Source organism: Stylophora pistillata, chromosome 9, assembly GCF_964205215.1.
Source record: "Stylophora pistillata chromosome 9, jaStyPist1.2, whole genome shotgun sequence".
Classification (NCBI taxonomy): domain Eukaryota; kingdom Metazoa; phylum Cnidaria; class Anthozoa; order Scleractinia; family Pocilloporidae; genus Stylophora; species Stylophora pistillata.
The window spans coordinates 3444625-3462075 of record NC_142527.1 but is presented as its reverse complement, the minus strand read 5'-3'; the positions used below and the strand labels follow the sequence as shown (position 1 = coordinate 3462075).

The 17451-nt window shown below is 39.7% G+C and overlaps 2 protein-coding genes across 2 annotated transcripts in view; both read right to left on the bottom strand.

Annotated features, from left to right (window-relative positions):
• Positions 1–12337, bottom strand: part of LOC148722817 (uncharacterized) — a 63783-nt gene extending 51446 nt beyond the window's left edge. The window contains exon 1 of the mRNA XM_088734019.1: positions 12248–12337. The gene's annotated coding sequence lies outside the window, so the exon portion shown is untranslated. The remainder of the gene's footprint in view (positions 1–12247) is intronic.
• Positions 686–12381, bottom strand: LOC148722816 (uncharacterized). Its single transcript, XM_088734021.1, has 5 exons — positions 12248–12381; positions 10471–11663; positions 8787–9818; positions 933–7196; positions 686–760 (listed from the first exon to the last, which is right to left on the bottom strand). Exons 3-4 carry the CDS (start codon positions 9745–9747, stop codon positions 3601–3603), a joined length of 4557 nt encoding a protein of 1518 aa, XP_088590147.1. The 5' UTR covers positions 9748–9818; positions 10471–11663; positions 12248–12381; the 3' UTR covers positions 686–760; positions 933–3600.
• Positions 12382–17451: the final 5070 nt, after the last annotated feature.

The following is a 17451-nucleotide window of genomic DNA, read 5'->3' as shown; positions in this document are numbered from 1 at the left end:
TTTTTTATATTTTTTACGGCAGAAGTTGACCATCCTCGCATTTTTTTAAACTTTCTATGTATGTATATATATATATACATATATATATATATATATATGTATATATATATGTTGATTTGGAAAACTCAACATATATTGAGCTCTTCTTTTATGTATCGAGCACTATAATACGGAAAAGTCGAAAGGCAGACTTCCTTTATATTTATAGATATATGTTGGGTTAGGAAAATACAAAGACTACGCTTTCATCCCGACAAGCCTGTTTCGTGACTACCCACTCATTTGGGGATTTATTGATAAGAATATTCGTAACCCTTGTTTACATACTATACACATTTCTATAAAAGGCCTGGCGGTAAATTTAAATACTTTGTTCTTACTCACTCAACAAGGTCTATTCAGAATAGTGATAGTTCTGTGAGAAAATACCAACCATTTTTGGGTCTTTTTACTTGCTCTGGGTAGTCTCCATCATCAAGTAATCTTTTACTTTTTCGCTGACTGGACACTGGAATTTAAGAAGATAATTCATCAGTTATGAAGAAATAAATAGGATAAAACTACTATCAATAACGATAAAGTGTGAAGAAGCATAATTGATTGACCTAAACGTAGTTGCCCCTACACAAGTATTTTGATCGGCAGATTTTATTATTAAGGTATGACTAACCAAGAAAGTGTTCACCTGCGGCAGAACTGGGATTTCTTGAGAACTGAACTCTTTGTTCAAGTAATCTTTCACTTTTTCTCTGACTGGACACTGGAATTTAAAAATATAATTCATCAGTTATGAAGAAACAAATGGGATAAAACTACTATAAAGGTAAGAGGTAAAGAAGCATAATTGATTGACCTACACGTAGTTGCTCCTACACAAGTATTTTGAGTGGCAGATCACCTCTTAAGGTATGACTGACTAAGACAGTGTTTACCTGTGGCAGAGCTGGGATTTCTCGAGAACTGACCTCTTTGTTCAAACCCAAGCAAGGAGGCAAGGTCACAGGGTGTATGCATGTTAAACATGTACTGAAAAACAACAGAGGCTGGTTATGCTCCATTTAATATCAAAACTGTCTTATAATGTACCTGAAGGTTAACTTTTTTGCGCAGAGATGTGATTAACGAGTAAATTCTCCTGGTGATTGCAATACGTCATATTTAGTTTTACCCTAACTGCGCGGTACTGGGTTAGATATGCATATTATGGTCTAGACCCACTCGCGAGCGAGTGAGTAAAGTTTTGGGTTTTCGCAGATGTCGTTTTCTCTCAAACTTACAAATCTCGTAAGTGGTACTTTGTTTCGTTTCGTTTCGTTTTCTTTATTCAGTGCTATTGTTTTTCTTTTAATTAACCAGATTGTACGAGTCAGATTAAAAAGCTTATACAGATATGGAGTCGAACTTTAAACTCCCCACAATTAAAAGTACAATTTTCAGCGAACAGGTGATGGGAATAGAATTTAGCTAAAACCGTGGCCCCCAAAATATTTTTCTCACCTTGCCTTACACGTGTTTTATTTTTCAAAAATTTTTCACAACTTCGCCTGTTTCTGTTCGTAAGTCCGGCCAAGCCTTTACGGTCATCGGCCCCTGTAACTTTGGCTTATAAATACAGGCGTTTAGTCCTACTTGTAAAACTCCCTGAAGAAGTCTACGACAGTTGGACGAAACGAGTAGGAAAATACAACAAGTTTTACAACTACTGTTCGCAGAAGTGCTGCTCACTAGTCTATAATTAAAATTAAAAAATCAATTAAAAAATAATCCAATGATTTTCTATTTTCCTTCTTCTCATTACTTGTCTGCTTGATATTGTATTGATATTGTAAGGAGAAATTCTGTCTTGGTCACTCATGGGAGTTAAAGGGAGCACCAAAATAGAAATACTAAAATTACCAGATGAAATGTGGGGACTAACGTGAATACGCAGCAAAGTCAACAGAAAAGGAAAGAGTCACTTTGTGACTTCTACCGTTTCACGGAGAAGTCCAGAATGATGCATGGTAACCATCCAACTCCCCAGAATAATAAACTCATACCTCGGGCTTCCTACAAAATTAGTACTATAGGAAAATTCATTACTTGACGAGGGAATTCCGCATTAAATTGCACGCGAAAACCGATATCGCACGAATCGCGAAGCAATGAGTGCGATATCGGTTTTCAAGTGCAATTCAATGCGGAATTCACGAGTGAAGTAATGGATTTTTCTTGAATCGCATAACGGAATAAAAATGAGAAAAAGGAAACAGCATTACTTAAAATTGTTATTTCTACGTAGATGCCAAACAATATCACTTAGCCTCGTTTCCAACTCGCAATTCCACACTAAATACCTCGCTTCGTTGACCAATCCGAATGCGAGATATTATTCAATTACAACGAATATATGAAGTTCATATATTTTGAACTGCGGTTGTAGATACGTATGATGCACGATCCTCGCAGTAGAGAGCGCTATTTATGCAATAGCGAAAATCAGACCTGAAAAAAAATCAGGCCTGTAACGGCCTGCTCCCAGTTGGCTTGTTAGCTCAATTGGTAGAGCGCTGCACTAGTATCACAGAGGTCAGAGGTTCGAATCCCGTACAGGCCTGATTTTTTTCAGGTCTGATTTTCGCGATTGCATAAATAGCGCTCTCTACTGCGAGGATCGTGCATCATACGTATATTATTCAATGATGCGATTCTGAATAAAATCCTGCGTTTATTAAATTTCCGATTGCAAAATTCATCAAATATTGACGCTGCGACTCGAATCTTCCTCTGCATGCACGAACCAAATGTTCCTATTTTCCATTCCTATGTCTAGTTTCTCCCTACATGTTGCTCCATAAATATATGCATTTGAACGCGATGATCTTTGCTTACAAGGTTTTCTCCCGCTCACATCTGATAACAAACTTCTGAAGTTTTCTGCCTCTGAACGATATATCACAAAAGGCATGCTATGGACCGCAAGTTTCTTGACTGATGGAACTTAAAGTTATGTGGCAGAGACTTCCAAAAGGTTTTTTTTTTTATCAGAAAGGTGTGGTTGTTTCATTCGCCAAAGTTCACCCGAAAGATAAGGGGGAACTGTAAAAAGCCTGTTTATCGTTTATGCGCGGCCCAGCACTTCAAGCATGAAACAGTCGATGCCAAAGCTCAACTTCGCTCCCAGGCTACGTCCACCACATCACTTAACACCAATTAAAAACTGCCACGCAGCGCCTATCGTGCATTTTCCTGCACAAGAAAAACCAAACTGGATTTCTGATTCTGGTTCTTTGCGGGAGAATGGAGCCAAAGGACCCTTAAGGTCTGTCATGGGTGCCTTTATAACCGTTGGATAGTTACCCGCAAAATATGTATTAGCTGATAGTCTTATGAGACATGAAAAAAAAAACCTACTTCGTGTATACGCCAATGTACCTTCTTTGAATGAATTAATAGGGTATGTAAACTTTACGGATTACCTTGAAATTTGGTTCGAAGACTCACTCCCAAGGTATATATCTTAAATACCGTGTGAGAGAGTTTTTCGAAGTGTATCTTAGGCAATGGCCTCTTGGTTAAAACGTATCGGTTGAAGTTTAATCAGTAAACTTGACAGAAAAACTACATAGCAAAGAGTAAGAAAATCGAAAAATCCTTACACGAACTTATCAACCCACTTAGTTTATTTACATACTGGGTAAATTGGGTAACCCCCAGCTCATGGTAGCTGTCAGCAGTCTTTTTATGTTCTTCACCCAATACCTTTTGTCTGATGTTAAGTGCTCGCTTATGTGACTCAGCGGCAGAGGTGTAATCTTTAAGTGCATATTGGGTAACCCCCAGATGATGGTAGCTATTAGCGGTCTTCTCATGGTCTTCACCCAATACCTTTTGTCTGATCTTAAGTGCTCGCTTGTGTGACTCAGCGGCTGAGGTGTAATCTCCAAGTGCAAATTGGATAGCCCCCAGATTATGGTAGCTATTAGCAGTCTTTTCATGTTCTTCACCCAATACCTTTTGTCTGATGTTAAGTGCTCGCTTGTGTGACTCAGCTGCTGAGGTGTAATCTCCAAGTGCAAATTGGATAGCCCCCAGATGATGGTAGCTATTAGCGGTCTTCTCATGTTCCTCACCCAATACCTTTTGTCTGATGTTAAGTGCTCGCTTGTGTGACTCAGCGGCTGAGGTGTAATCTTTAAGTGCATATTGGGTAACCCCCAGATGATGGTAGCTATTAGCGGTCTTCTCATGTTCTTCACCCAATACCTTTTGTCTGATGTTAAGTGCTCGCTTGTGTGACTCAGCGGCTGAGGTGTAATCTTCAAGTGCATATTGGGAAACCCCCAGCTCATGGTAGCTATTAGCGGTCTTCTCATGGTCTTCACCCAATACCTTTTGTCTGATGTTAAGTGCTCGCTTGTGTGACTCGGCGGCTGAGGTGTAATCTTCAAGTGCATATTGGGTAACCCCCAGATTATGGTAGCTATCAGCGGTCTTCTCATGTTCTTCACCCAATACCTTTTGTCTGATGTTAAGTGGTCGCCGGTGTGACTCAGCGACTGAGGTGTAATCTTTAAGTACATATTGGGTAGCCCCTAGCTCATCGTAGCTCTCAGCAGTCTTTTCATGTTCTTCAACCAATACCTTTTGTCTGATGTTAAGTGCTCGCTTCTCTGACTCAGCGGCTGAGGTGTAATCTTTAAGTGCATATTGGGTAACCCCCAGATGATGGTAGCTATTAGCGGTCTTCTCATGGTCTTCACCCAATACCTTTTGTTTGATGTTAAGTGCTCGCTTGTGTGACTCAGCGGCTGAGGTGTAATCTCCAAGTGCATATTGGGTAACCCCCAGCTGATCGTAACTGGTAGCGGTCTCCTGGTGTTCTTCTCCAAGCAATTGAATTTTGATGTCGAGTGCACGCTTGTAGGACTCGGCAGCTGTGTTATAATCTCCTAGTGCGTAATTTGAAAACCCTAATTCGCAATGTGCACGGGCGGTCTTCCTATCTTCTTCACCGAAGAGTTCCAAGATGATGGTTAGAGCATGTTGTTTTGAACTGACAGCTTCTGAGAAGAGACGCAGGCAAAGTTGATTTTGTCCTCGAAGCGAATAGCACTTTGCTAGAGCCTCCTTGTGCATACTTGAGCTGTCGTGTTCTTCGTCCGTTGTCCTTTTTTGTAGCGAACTTAAATGATAGGTTATAAGTTTCTGAGTTAGTGATAAACCGTCCTGATAATTATGCGAATTTTTCAGTATGCTAGTGGTGTTTTCTTCAAATTTAAACCAGCCCGGTTTGGTCGTTTCATTGGTTGACTCAGTGCTTTGAAGCATTCCGAACAGTAACTTGATTGAAAACTCAATGATTTTAGCTGAAGATATTTTTGCAATAGCTTCGCCCACAAGATAGGTCACTGCAACTTGTACTGGTTCGTTTCCAAGATTTTCTGAACTTGAGGGTACTCTGTCTTCATTCCCATAACTTGCTTCTCCATCATTGTCCGGAATTACTAATAAATGCATGTCTCCTGCTTCTCTGCATTCTTGCACGGCTCTATCATAGAACGTGGCTGACATCTCGTAATCGCTTTTTGCGCATCGATAGAAAATAGCGAGGATTTGAAATATCATAAGTCTCAGAACTTTGTGTTCAGCAGTGTTGTTCAGAAGGGTAATCGCTTCTTGTAAACTTCTTACTCCATCTTCCGTCTTTCCTACCACAAGCTGATAGATGCCAGAGTAGCACAAGTGTTTGCCTTTCTCTTCAGGACAAATGGTAGCCGTTGAACTTTGAAGTTTACTGGCCTCCGAAAGCAACAGCTTTGTTTTTTCACTCCCTCCCCAGGTCATATAGTAGAACGCTTTGGACTGAAGTAGTTGTCTGTGGAGAACAGTTCGTCCAAGCTGGCTAGCTGCCTCTATTGCCGATTGAAAAATCTTGTCAAAATTAGGTTCGTTGTTGAAAAAAGCAGTATCAAGAAAAAACTCGGCTTTTGCCAAAACTTGAAAAACTCTGTCCGCTATCTTGCAATCTGAACAACCATCCATCAAACTTTGGACAATGCTTCTTTCATCGTCGAAGAACTCGATCAATGCTTTCATGGAGTGTCCTGTGAGGAACATCTCATTAAGTTTCTCAACAAATCCAATGTAGAATGATAAAAAGCGAGTGTTTGCGTTCAGAATTGTTTCTTTCATGATATGTTCACCCTTGTCTCTTGCAAATGACTGTAAGAGTTTGTGAATGGAGAATTTATCCGAACTGGAGCTTTTATCCAGGAGAGCCCTCCCTTGCAGTCTTCCCAAAAGTTTCTTGGTTTCGGTGAACCTCGTTAGTCCTAAAACAGCTGTGGCAATCTTAAGATCAAATTTATTTGGAAGAACACTCAAGGACACCAGTGCTTCTTGGTCCTGCGAAGAAAGTCTCTGGAAAGACGATTCAAATAGGGTTTTAAGTCTAGCATCACTGGGAAATTCTGGGTTGTCCAGCAATTCGAGTGGGTTATTTTTTGTCCGCATTAAGTCATCAAGATCTGCACTACATTGGACGGAATCCTCGGGGAGTGACTTACACAACAACCATATAGCTAAGGGCACCTGCCCACATATTTGCACGATTTTTGATGGCTCAGAAGCGCTCAAATTTGGAAGAAGCTTTTCCACTAACTCTTTTGAGGATGAGTTGTCGAGTTTTCCTATTCTGATGGACTTGTGTCCATGTAGGGACATATGCAAATAGGCCATTGACTCCCGAGTGGTTAAAAGAAATTTGACCTTTTCGCTACGGTTGAGAATATCTTTCAGCAGATTCACAGTCTCCTCTTTTACATTTGGCTCGCCACATTCAAGCAAATCATCGGCATTATCGAGAATCAACACGCATGGATCCGATAGCCTTTTAAAAATGAAACCAATTTCATCGGCAGGTGTCAAATTCTGATTTTCCGATTCTCCGGTTCGAAAGTGGCTGAGTAGCTTTGAGGTTAAATCACCTTTTGACTTAAGCCCACGCAGTGAGATAAAGTAGACAGGTAGCCCGCGATTTTGAAGTTGGTGACCAACAACGATTGCGGTAGACGTCTTTCCAAACCCTGGTGACCCCCAGACTGATACGAGACGGGTCGACTCCGAAGTCACGTGACCAATAATCTCTTCACATTCTTTGCCACGGCCAGTAAAGTTGGGAGGAAGATGAAGTCGTAAAGCGCATGGTATAAATCCTACAAGGAAGGTTTGTTTTAGGCAAAAAATATAATTAAAGAAGCGCCTTTGACATGATAATTTAGTATGCACTTAAAATTTGTATTGGTACAAGAGAAAGAAAAAGAAAACACAAAACCAAACAAATAGATAATACTCAACTGTGCTCTATTCTGTAGCTTGTGATGGCATTAGCATGGAAGAGGCATCAGTCTAGTAGATTTTATGTTTGTTCTTTTTATGCACATTTAATCATTTAACATGTGGCGCAAATGCGTTATTCAGTAGTAAAGATTGAAATGAACTTAAAATCCAGACTTCATGTGACTTCCGGTCTCTTTTTCACAGGTCACCCTCTTTCTTGCGCTGATAAACGCCATAGAAATGGATGAATTAGATGATGCAGTATTACTGTCTTATGAAAGTGTATATAAAACCTTAAAATGTTGAGAAATGAAATTCTGAGTAGTTTTTCACGCATTTCCCTTTTGCCTCGTAACTAAACTTGTTTTCTCTTGGCATTATGTGCCAAGGAAACAAGACGTCTGTGAAGGACACTAAATCGTGAGTAATGTGAAAAAAGGTATTAAGCATCACCAAATCGTCAAAGATAGATAGATAGATAGTTTATTATCAAAAACCTTGCAGCCACAGGCTGAATTACGTTTGATTTACAATAAAATATATACTACAAAAAATACATGGCTAAGAAGAACTAATTTAAAAAGACAAAAATATATAATTAAGAGAAAAACAATATTACATCATTGCTTTATGGACATAGTGATGGATAAAACTATTTCGAGTACGAATGGTGTGGAGGCGCCGTGTAGTAAAAGAGTGCTGACTCCTTAAATTGACTTCGCACTCATTCTTGGGAGGTAGTAAGCTATAGAGCTTGTGCGAGGGATTAGACAGGATGGAATTAAAAAGCTTATCACATAAGAACTCGCGGCGGTTGTGTAAGGGAACTAGACCAGTCAAAAGAAGCGCCTCATTGTACGAACAATCTGGATAGATAATACGTAAAGCTCGCCTTTGACATCTCTCAAGATCTACTGAAAGGTATTGCGGGAGGCTATGATGATAAACAGGGCATGCATATTCAGTGACAGGCCTAATACAAGTCAAATAGAAGAGCAAAAGTTCCTCCGACTTGACCTGTGCACGCTTAAGCTGACGCAAAAAATACAGGCGCTTGTTTACTTTCTTTACAACTTCGGATACGTGATTATTCCACGTAAGATCGCAAGATATCTGCAAACCTAAGATCTTTGCTTGCTCTACACACTCTAAGTCCTGATCATTAACCTTAATTGGATCAAAGTTCTTTCTAGAGTGACTGAATGTTATGCGCAGTTCCTTGCACTTGGTTTCATTTAATTGGAACTTGTCAGCAGAAGCTTGCGTCGCGAGTTCGTCAACCGCTTGTTGGACTTTGCTGACCTCAGACTTCATGACTGTTTCAGAAATAGTGGAGTCATCGACATATTTCCACATGTCTGTACCCGGGATGATGAGGTCGTTTATCATAATAGTAAATAACCAGGGGCCAAATTGAACCCTGAAAACGCGTGGTTCAAATTGTGATCAGATCAGCTGTCATTTACCTGGAATTTGCTCCTTCCTTAGGTCTTTCACATCTTGGCTTAACTCGGCAATATTCTCAACAATCCTTCCTTGACTAGCAGCGATTGCCTCTTTCAGGTTCTCGGTGTCTTGTTTTTGCGATCTCTGTAGGTTCTGTAGCTCATCTTTAACATCTTCCCTGACAATTCTGCTTTGAGCTTGAAACTCGGCAAACTTGGTTTCAATCTTTTCTTGGGTGGCAGCATTTGTAGATTTGATTGTTTTCCTTACGTCCTCAGCACCTTCCTGATGAGATTTCTGTATAAGCTGCAAGTCATCCTTAACTTCTCTGAGGAATTCGTTTTCTTTTTGAAGCTCTGTTCTGAAGTCATTTTCTAACTTCCGAACTTTCTCGGTAGGAAAGTCAGACTCAGTCAAACTTCCAACAGCATCAATGGGGCTAGTGCTAACTCCTAGGGCTTTGATCGCGTCTTTAGCGAGTTGAATGTATTGATCGAATGTTTTTTTGTCCAATTCGGATTTATTTAAATGACAGAGTGAATTTCTCAACAATCGAAGCTGATCGATTGCCAATGCAAAGGTTTCTGCTTTATTTCCAGTGGGGCTAACTACAGAAGAATAAAAAGTACCACGTGGTAACTTACAGGGCTTCAAGTACAAGTCATGGAGTATCCTGTGATGGCCTTTGCTGTCTGGCACAGCAAAGGACCGTGCATAGATGGTGGCCTGGAACAGGGCTGTACAATCCCATTCATCATAGGAGAGATGTGTGGGGACCTTGTTTCCTCCACCCTCAGTACTTAAGAACAAGTTACGTACTGCATTAGAGTCATCCCAGGGCTGGAAACCGGGCAGTGACGCGAAAGTATTGTTCCACATCTGTTTGAAAGCTTGGCGTAATGCCTTGGGGATTTCATTGAACACGACGAAGATAAACTTGAGGTAATTCAATTGCTCGTTTGTGAAAGGTTGTAAAGCCATTCTACTCAACGACCACGTCTCGCGGAATCCTGCTCAATTCATCGATTTATTTAAGCCTTCGCCAGTTAAGCCTGATAAAATAAAAAACACACAAAGCTAAATGTTAATTCCATAAGTTCCATGCTATTCATGATGGATGGGTTCTCTTTAAAAATGTTTCCTTTTGATTTTTTAAAGAAAGGTCACTTTACATCTTGCTTTGTGAAGCACTTTGGCTGATCAGTTTGTGAACTATGGCTCCCAACGTGCTTCACGCGCCGGCAGCAGAAGAACCTCAAGGACTTCAAGAAGGAACAGAATCTCCAAACATTCAAGTCTTAGTTCGCGAATGGAAATATTAGATTAGGGATTTTCGATGGAAGTTTCCAGACTATATTCTTTTGCGACCGCAAAATTGCAATTCTATAGTGGACGTTTGGAAGAATGTTATTAATTTAACTGGGCTCCATTACCAGCTGCTTTTCGAAATGTGAGCCCGCAAAGACCACTCGAGAGGGAGCGTCCGAACTAAAGCCAACAATTTAAGCAGATACTAGTATAGAAGACAAGAGGGTCCGCGACCGAGCTGCGTTCTGGCTCTAATGTCGCTTCAATCACATTTCCATGTGATCTCCGGGTGAGAGGATGAAAGTGCTTGCCCTAGAAAACAACTTTCTTTTAGCTGGTCTTTTTTGACGCTGCTTTCCTTTGTTTCGTTTGAGCTTATTTTCTGTGCTATCTTACCTGGGGAATTCCAGGTACTGCCAAAATGCGATCTTTTGTTCATTGTTGCCTATGTAAAGTCGGAGAGGAACAATTTCTAGTCAAATCTGTCAGTTTCTACGATATAGTAAGGCTATATTACCAACTTCGCGCGAGCAAACAATTACAGCACCCAGCTTTGCAAGAAAAAATTCCGAGAAAACAGCAAGAGGTGCGCTGAAGTGTGATACACTCCATGATTACTTCTATCTATGAGAAGTAATTAGGTGTACTTTTTGGTCAAATAGAAGAAAGGAATAGTAAGAAAAGAAATAAGAGAATGAAGTGCGACTCACAGGGATTTGCATCCTTTCATCCTTACCGCAAAAATACAAGAATATAAATTGTATAATTATTAAAAAAATCAGTAGCCTCGAGTTATTGTGGAAGGGTTCATCTTTGAATTCTCAGTCACTCTAGTCCGTATATATGGCAGTAGGGAAAAAATGGACTTGAACTTTTCTCTTCGAAACGCCGCAACCACATGGTAAGACCGCCATTTTGGGAATTGTAAAGATAATGCACCGCAGTCGCAGGCCGCACCACCTGAGCTTCATGCAAGTCCATGGCAGCCTTAAATACTGTGATGAAATAATCTAAGTTTACTCTTTATGCTTCACTTGTCATCACTGTATCGGATCGACAGGGATTTTTCAGGAATGGGAAAATTTATCAGTTTTTCATGCGGTTTTCGCTTTTGATTGAATTTTTTTTTTGTTTTTTTTTTTTTTTTTGCAGTTTTAAGGTTTTCAAAGATTTTTTCCTATTTCCCCCCAACCACCCTGTGACTGATTAAGTTGGAATATAAAGCCCTTTCCAGTAAATTTAATGCTAAAAGCTCACTGAGAGCATAGAATTTCTAATTTCCCAAGGCGTCCACTTGGTTAAAGCCAGAGAAACATAATTCCTCAGCATCTTTGACTAATTTTGTAATTCCGATCAGCTACCTCGCAGGATCACATCGCATTTGATTAATACCGCTTGATCAAATTTTTTCACTCGCCTCTCGTATTATAGCTTCAATACTTCGAATTTGGCCTCAAAAAGAGGAGCCTTGTACATCTTCGGTCAGATAGCACATTTCAGAACTTTTAAAATCCAAGCAGAACGGTACTTTCGATCTGTGGTCTTGTTCCTTTGCAGTCTTGTTGAAAAATTCTTTCCGCTCAGTAACCCTGAATGCCAAAACATTAAAACACAATGTGGTCATGAAGCTGCTGTTATAGTTGATGAATCCTTTTGTTTTCTCTATTTTTAACACTGTTTGTTGATTTAAAAACCGCCTTATTACATGATCAGTTTTAAGTCAGTTTCGATAAAGAAGTCCCTTTGTTATATCTTCAAAACACATTGAAAAAGTCTACCGAGGGCATTGAAATGTTTGATATCCTTCGGCGTCTTGTTGGGATAGCCCTTTGCGTACAAAATACCGATGCAACTATTTCAATGTTGTGTTGCATACTTGCATGCTAAGTGAAATTACTCAAAAAGCAAAGATATTGAACATAAATCAGCGCTATCTGCTTCCTAAGTTTTCATATATTGAACATCAATGCACCCTGTGCATCGTCGATACATACAACCTTATTAGATGATTTGACATGTAATACGCGCGGACATTTAACGAACTACGTAGTATTTTCCCTCGGCTCATTTCAGTGATATTGTGATTCCGCTTAGCCACTGAGCGGAACCGTATCACATTTAAAGTAGTACAGCTTGATGACATATTTCAACATACCTCTCGTATTGTACTTACTTGAAGTTCCCTTCGAGAAACAAGAAGTCCTTTAAATCTTCGATTAGATCACACAGTTCAGCTTAATCCAAGCTGGACGGTACTCTCGATCTGTTGTCTTGTTGCTTCGCGGCCCAAATATTCTTTCCGCCTAGTAACCTTACAGCATGACAAATGAGCATGAGGTCACGAAGCTGTTGCCATAACGACATTCTTTTGTCTTCTCTATTTTTAACGCTGACCTTTTCAGTTCGGAAACCGAAAGCGGTTTTTTCCCCAGTTAACGTAAGTTAATGTAAACTGTCTGAAATCTATCTCCGGACTGAAAAAAAATTTATCACCATCATCGAAAAGGCACAGAGACAATATAAACACCAAGTTCGTTTCCAGTATAACGAGGTCTTCCTAACCTGCTGAAATTTGAAAACAACTAGCTTAAGAGGCCACCGCTATGTCTGATAACATCAAACTGTTTCCTCACTGAGATGGACATTTGTTTTGTCGGTTCCAGCCTGGCGCGGACGCTAACCCAGATGCCCTCCTGAGCAAATTTTCAAAATGGCGGACAAGCCAAAGAGAGAGATAAGAGAACCAAAGCGATTCTGCAACGAATACTCAGCATACACCCCTGTTAAAAAGGTCATTTCAGAGACAAAAGATACAAAATTTTATGATGTTGAAGTCACGGAGGTTGACAAACCCAATAAGAGACTGAAAATTCACTACATTGGCTACAGTACACGCTTCGATGAGTGGAGACCCTTCGGGGACGGTGAAGTATCTGAATATTTTCCTTCGAAATTGCAAGATTAGTAGGCTACAACAAAAATTTATTAGACGACGTTTAGAGTAAAAACAGCAATCTAACCTGAAAAAAATGTATTTATTCCGACTCATTCGGAAAATGACTTTACAAATCTTACTTCTTTATCTCGTAAGTAAACGATGGTAAATTAATACCCGAAGCGCTTTCCAAGCTACCCTATTCTTCTCCCACTGCATTCAAGCTTATAAAACAGGAAACGAGCAAAAGGAGGAAGGTGTGGTTGTTTTGACTAGCCATTTGACGAGGTTCAATCTGCTCCTTGTTCGACAATTTACATATCAAAACAAAGGAAATTTGTTCCTCTCTTTGATTTTGGCGGTACATTTTCAATTTGCGCTTGCGTAAGAGAGAAATCGCCCAAGACTCCTTGCTCGGTCTTGTTTTGACCACGAACGCCTTCTTAATTTTGACGGACTCGCTCGGGAAAAGGTGAAAATGACGAGGGAAAAAATTTACTTTGTAGTACAAAAATACACAAAATGGAAAGCCATGATATTATAGTTCAATATTTCGGTGGTATATTGTTAACATTTTATACAGAGAGTCGGCAAGATGATATAACATCCAAAAACGCACTCGATTTGAGTGAGCCGATGAAGTGGGCGTGGTCACGAAATTCAGTAAGAGACTATTTGTAACCCGTGAGTTTGATATGATACCAACCAAGTTGATAATGTAATTTGGCCAAAAAAGCTGACGTTTCGTTCGTTAGCCTTTCGTCAGAGCGTTAGCCCTTCAATCTGACGAAGGGCTAACGCTCCAAACGTCAGCTTTTAAACTCTTTACAATGGCCAATTTGCATTATCAACTTAGTTGATGAAACCAAATTACCTTGTTACCCCATCAACGCATCACCAGATTTTCTTAAGAAAGTTACCTCCTTTATTCACCACAGTGTGTCTTTCCCATTTATCTGGGTGCTTACCTCTGAAATGAAACAGTCTCAATTCTCATTAAAGCTTGTGAATTACGAAAGTAATGAAAGGGTTGTAGTAGTTAGGTGACTAGCATGTAGGTTTCCGTAAACATCCAGGCATTTTTCGATTGAATGGCAATAGACCGCTGGGTATCTCCTGTCTCCACAGGCTCAAACGTTCGTGCAGAGTACTTTCACTCTGCTTTTGAACGATAATCGAAGGTTGATCAATAGGGACCTTTAGCATCGCACTTACTGCGAACGACAAACGGCTGCTGGCGGTTTGAGGTTTCACGTTTGCCGTCGTCACCAAAATTGAATTTAGCATGGCGTGGACGTCTTTTGGCGGGAAATGCCTACCTTTTAAGAGCCTTTTTATTTTCTTCAAGGTATTTTGAGATAAGGCCATTCATCCTTTCTCTATATGCTCGCCCTGAGAGCACAATGGGTTTTTTGGCCCCCGAAAAAATAGGGGGAAGTACCCTCGCAATTTCCTCATAATCAGCGGGATACTTTGGCCTTCGCTGGGCCACTTCGGTCGCCAGCATCACGTCTTGGCCATCTTAAAGGCATTTTGTAGAAATAGAAGAAGGCATACATTGATTTAGAACTCCATAACTGTGCTTCTTTGCATGCGCAATTTTAAGAACTTCGAGCCGCCATTTTGTTTTCAACCTCTTTCCCCACTCGACTTTCTTCCATTTAGATCATGCAAAATACATTGTTTTTAATCACAGAAAACGACAGTTGCATCCATAAAAGGTAGAAAATTCTTACTAAGAGTGTCAAAAGTAAGTTGGTTCCGTTAAGCGGCCAAAAAACCTTCCCGTAAGTCACAAGTTATGGCTTGAGCGCCTTCTTCCCGTCGAAACTGGAACCGCAAACTACAAACGCGACGGCAAAGCGGTGGTCACGTGACCTCCTAAGGTTCGCTGTTTGCCGTAAACGTGATGCTAAAGTTCCCTTATATCTAAATTCTAACCTACAATGTGACTATTTACTAAGCAAATAATTAGTTTCAGCGGTTTTCTTTCTCTGTATAGATGGGTCAGTTTCGACGCGTCGTCGGAGAGTCGGCGGCTTATTAAGGTTTCAACTCGTCCTCTATTTTTTGGCTTCAGCAAATCGCTCGGCGATGTACTTTTTCACCAGATCATAGGACACATTTTGACAACAGGTTGTGAATTATAAATAGATGCGAAATGGGATGTCATAGTTAAAATACAGTGTAATGAACTGAACAAAGAAGGAAGGAGATCGATAGAGAAACGATTTAATTGCAGACAATGAGCTTGAAAACTTTTCCAAATTTTCAAGTTGCATAAACCGTAGGGTAGCTCGAAATCTTTGCGCGGAAAAAGACTTTAAAAGTTGCATTTTTGGATCATTCCCTTTGTAACTGTCTTAATGCTTTTTAGCGTGTTTTTTTCATTTCTTTTCATGCAATTGTTTGGTGTTTTTTTATCATGCTCTTCTGCTTCAGCTAAACCCGAGATAAAACATGTCAAAGCGTTGAATTAAAAGAGTAATGGTTGGCGAATCGTTTGTTTTCTGGCTTTCAGTTTGATTTCATTTTGATTTAATTTTGAAAGACGTTTAGGTAGGCGGAAAGTAACCGTAAAAAAAAAAAAAAGAAAAAAAAGAAAGAAAAAGGAAGAAAAATAAAATAGGTAAAAAAGAAAGACGTAGTTAAAAGAAAAACCGCAAATTAAACAAACTTCGCTTAGCAAACCCGTAACTTAGCAACGTGATACTTTGGAGAGCTTTTAATCTACTCCCACGTGTGGTTAATTTCTCGCTCGAACTTCGTCACTGAAATGGCTTCCTATCCACAGCTACTTCAAGCTCTGTATCCACGTACAGGAAATGATATGGATCAACGTTTTCCAACATCGAAAAAATAAAGTAATCCTTGCCTTTTACTCGCTGCTTTAGCTATTCGAAATTACGCCATAAAAGTCTTGTTTCCCCAGGAAGTAAATTTTAAACTAAGCGTGTAGGGTTTGAAAGAAACGATCATTCAATATGTATGTAAATATATATATGGGTCCTTCATCGTTTCATATTTCCTTTAACATTTGAGGTAACTTTTGAAATTACGTCAGTAATCTATTTCTTTCATGGGAAGAGTGATTGAAAAAAGCGACCGGTAAAATAGGCTTCCTATACTCATTATTAATTGGTTCGACATAAATATGATAATCATGATGTAACTAAAAGTCTTCTTTTCGAACAGAAATATATATTGCATGATCTTAAAAGGCCTCAATTATCTTCTCAGTTGGTTCTATTGATTTTTTGAGTTTATGAACGCTGAACAACAACAAAAACAACAAAGTTTATTGGCACTGTAGGATTTCAAAGATACAACATACAGATTGGACATATTGAGACAATATCTGCTATCCCAGAATAACTTTTTAACCCGAGGCTAGAAATAACGTCATATTGAAGCTGGCAGTGAATATATAGTGTAAAATACCTGAAATCACGACCGCGGGTGAGTCATCGGAACACCCTTACTTTCCGTTTTCATTAGAAATTTCACCGATATTTTTCTCCTTTAATACTTCTGAACTACGTCAATGAAGTATTCCTTTGCACAGGAACTGTTTATTCAACCTTTATTCAAAAATCTTTAGTCCTGCAAAGAGTTTGCCATAACGCAACATATCTAAATAAATTGGGAAATTTCATGCATTAAAAGTCAAAACGTACAAAAAAAATTACACAGCATCAATTATATACAATATTAAGAAGTTGACATCAAATAAAATACTCAGATAAGGTCTTTTTAAAAAGACCTGCGGACTTAATACTAACAAAATCGTTCGGTAATGGGTTCCAGTCCTTCACAGTTCTACAAAAAAAGCTATTTCTATAAGTCTCGATATGTGGCTGTAGTTCGATAAACTTGTTCTGAGAGTTTCTTAAAAGTCTGCTACGTCATAAGATAGTTTGGAAGGGCCAGGCCGCCATCACTATAAATTGCTTTGTGGAATAAGGTTAGCCGCGAGATTATTCTTCGTACCTCCAAGGGTATCCAGTTTAATTCATTCAATAAATTTGTGACTGTTCCTGGTTCACGTGTGTAAAAGTTTTTAACGAGGCGCGCGTCTCTTCTTTGCACCCCCTCAATCTGTTTGACATGTTTCTTTAGGTGTGGGTCCCAAACCGAGCTGGTGTATTCCACGTGAGGCCTCACAAGGGCTTTGTAGGCCGCCTCTTTCACGCCTTCGGGGCAGCTGCTTAGATTTCGTCGGAGAAAACCAAGTGATTGGTTGGCCTTCGTGACTTTGTTATTTACATGCTGGCCCCAATCGAGGTTTCTGGACAATTTTACGCATAGATAAGAGTGGCGGGTGACTGAGTCTAAAACTTTCCCCATAAGGACGTATCTAGACTCTACAGGATTTTGTTTCCTCGATATTGTTAAGACGTGGCATTTGTCGGGGTTAAATTTCATTTGCCATTTCTGAGACC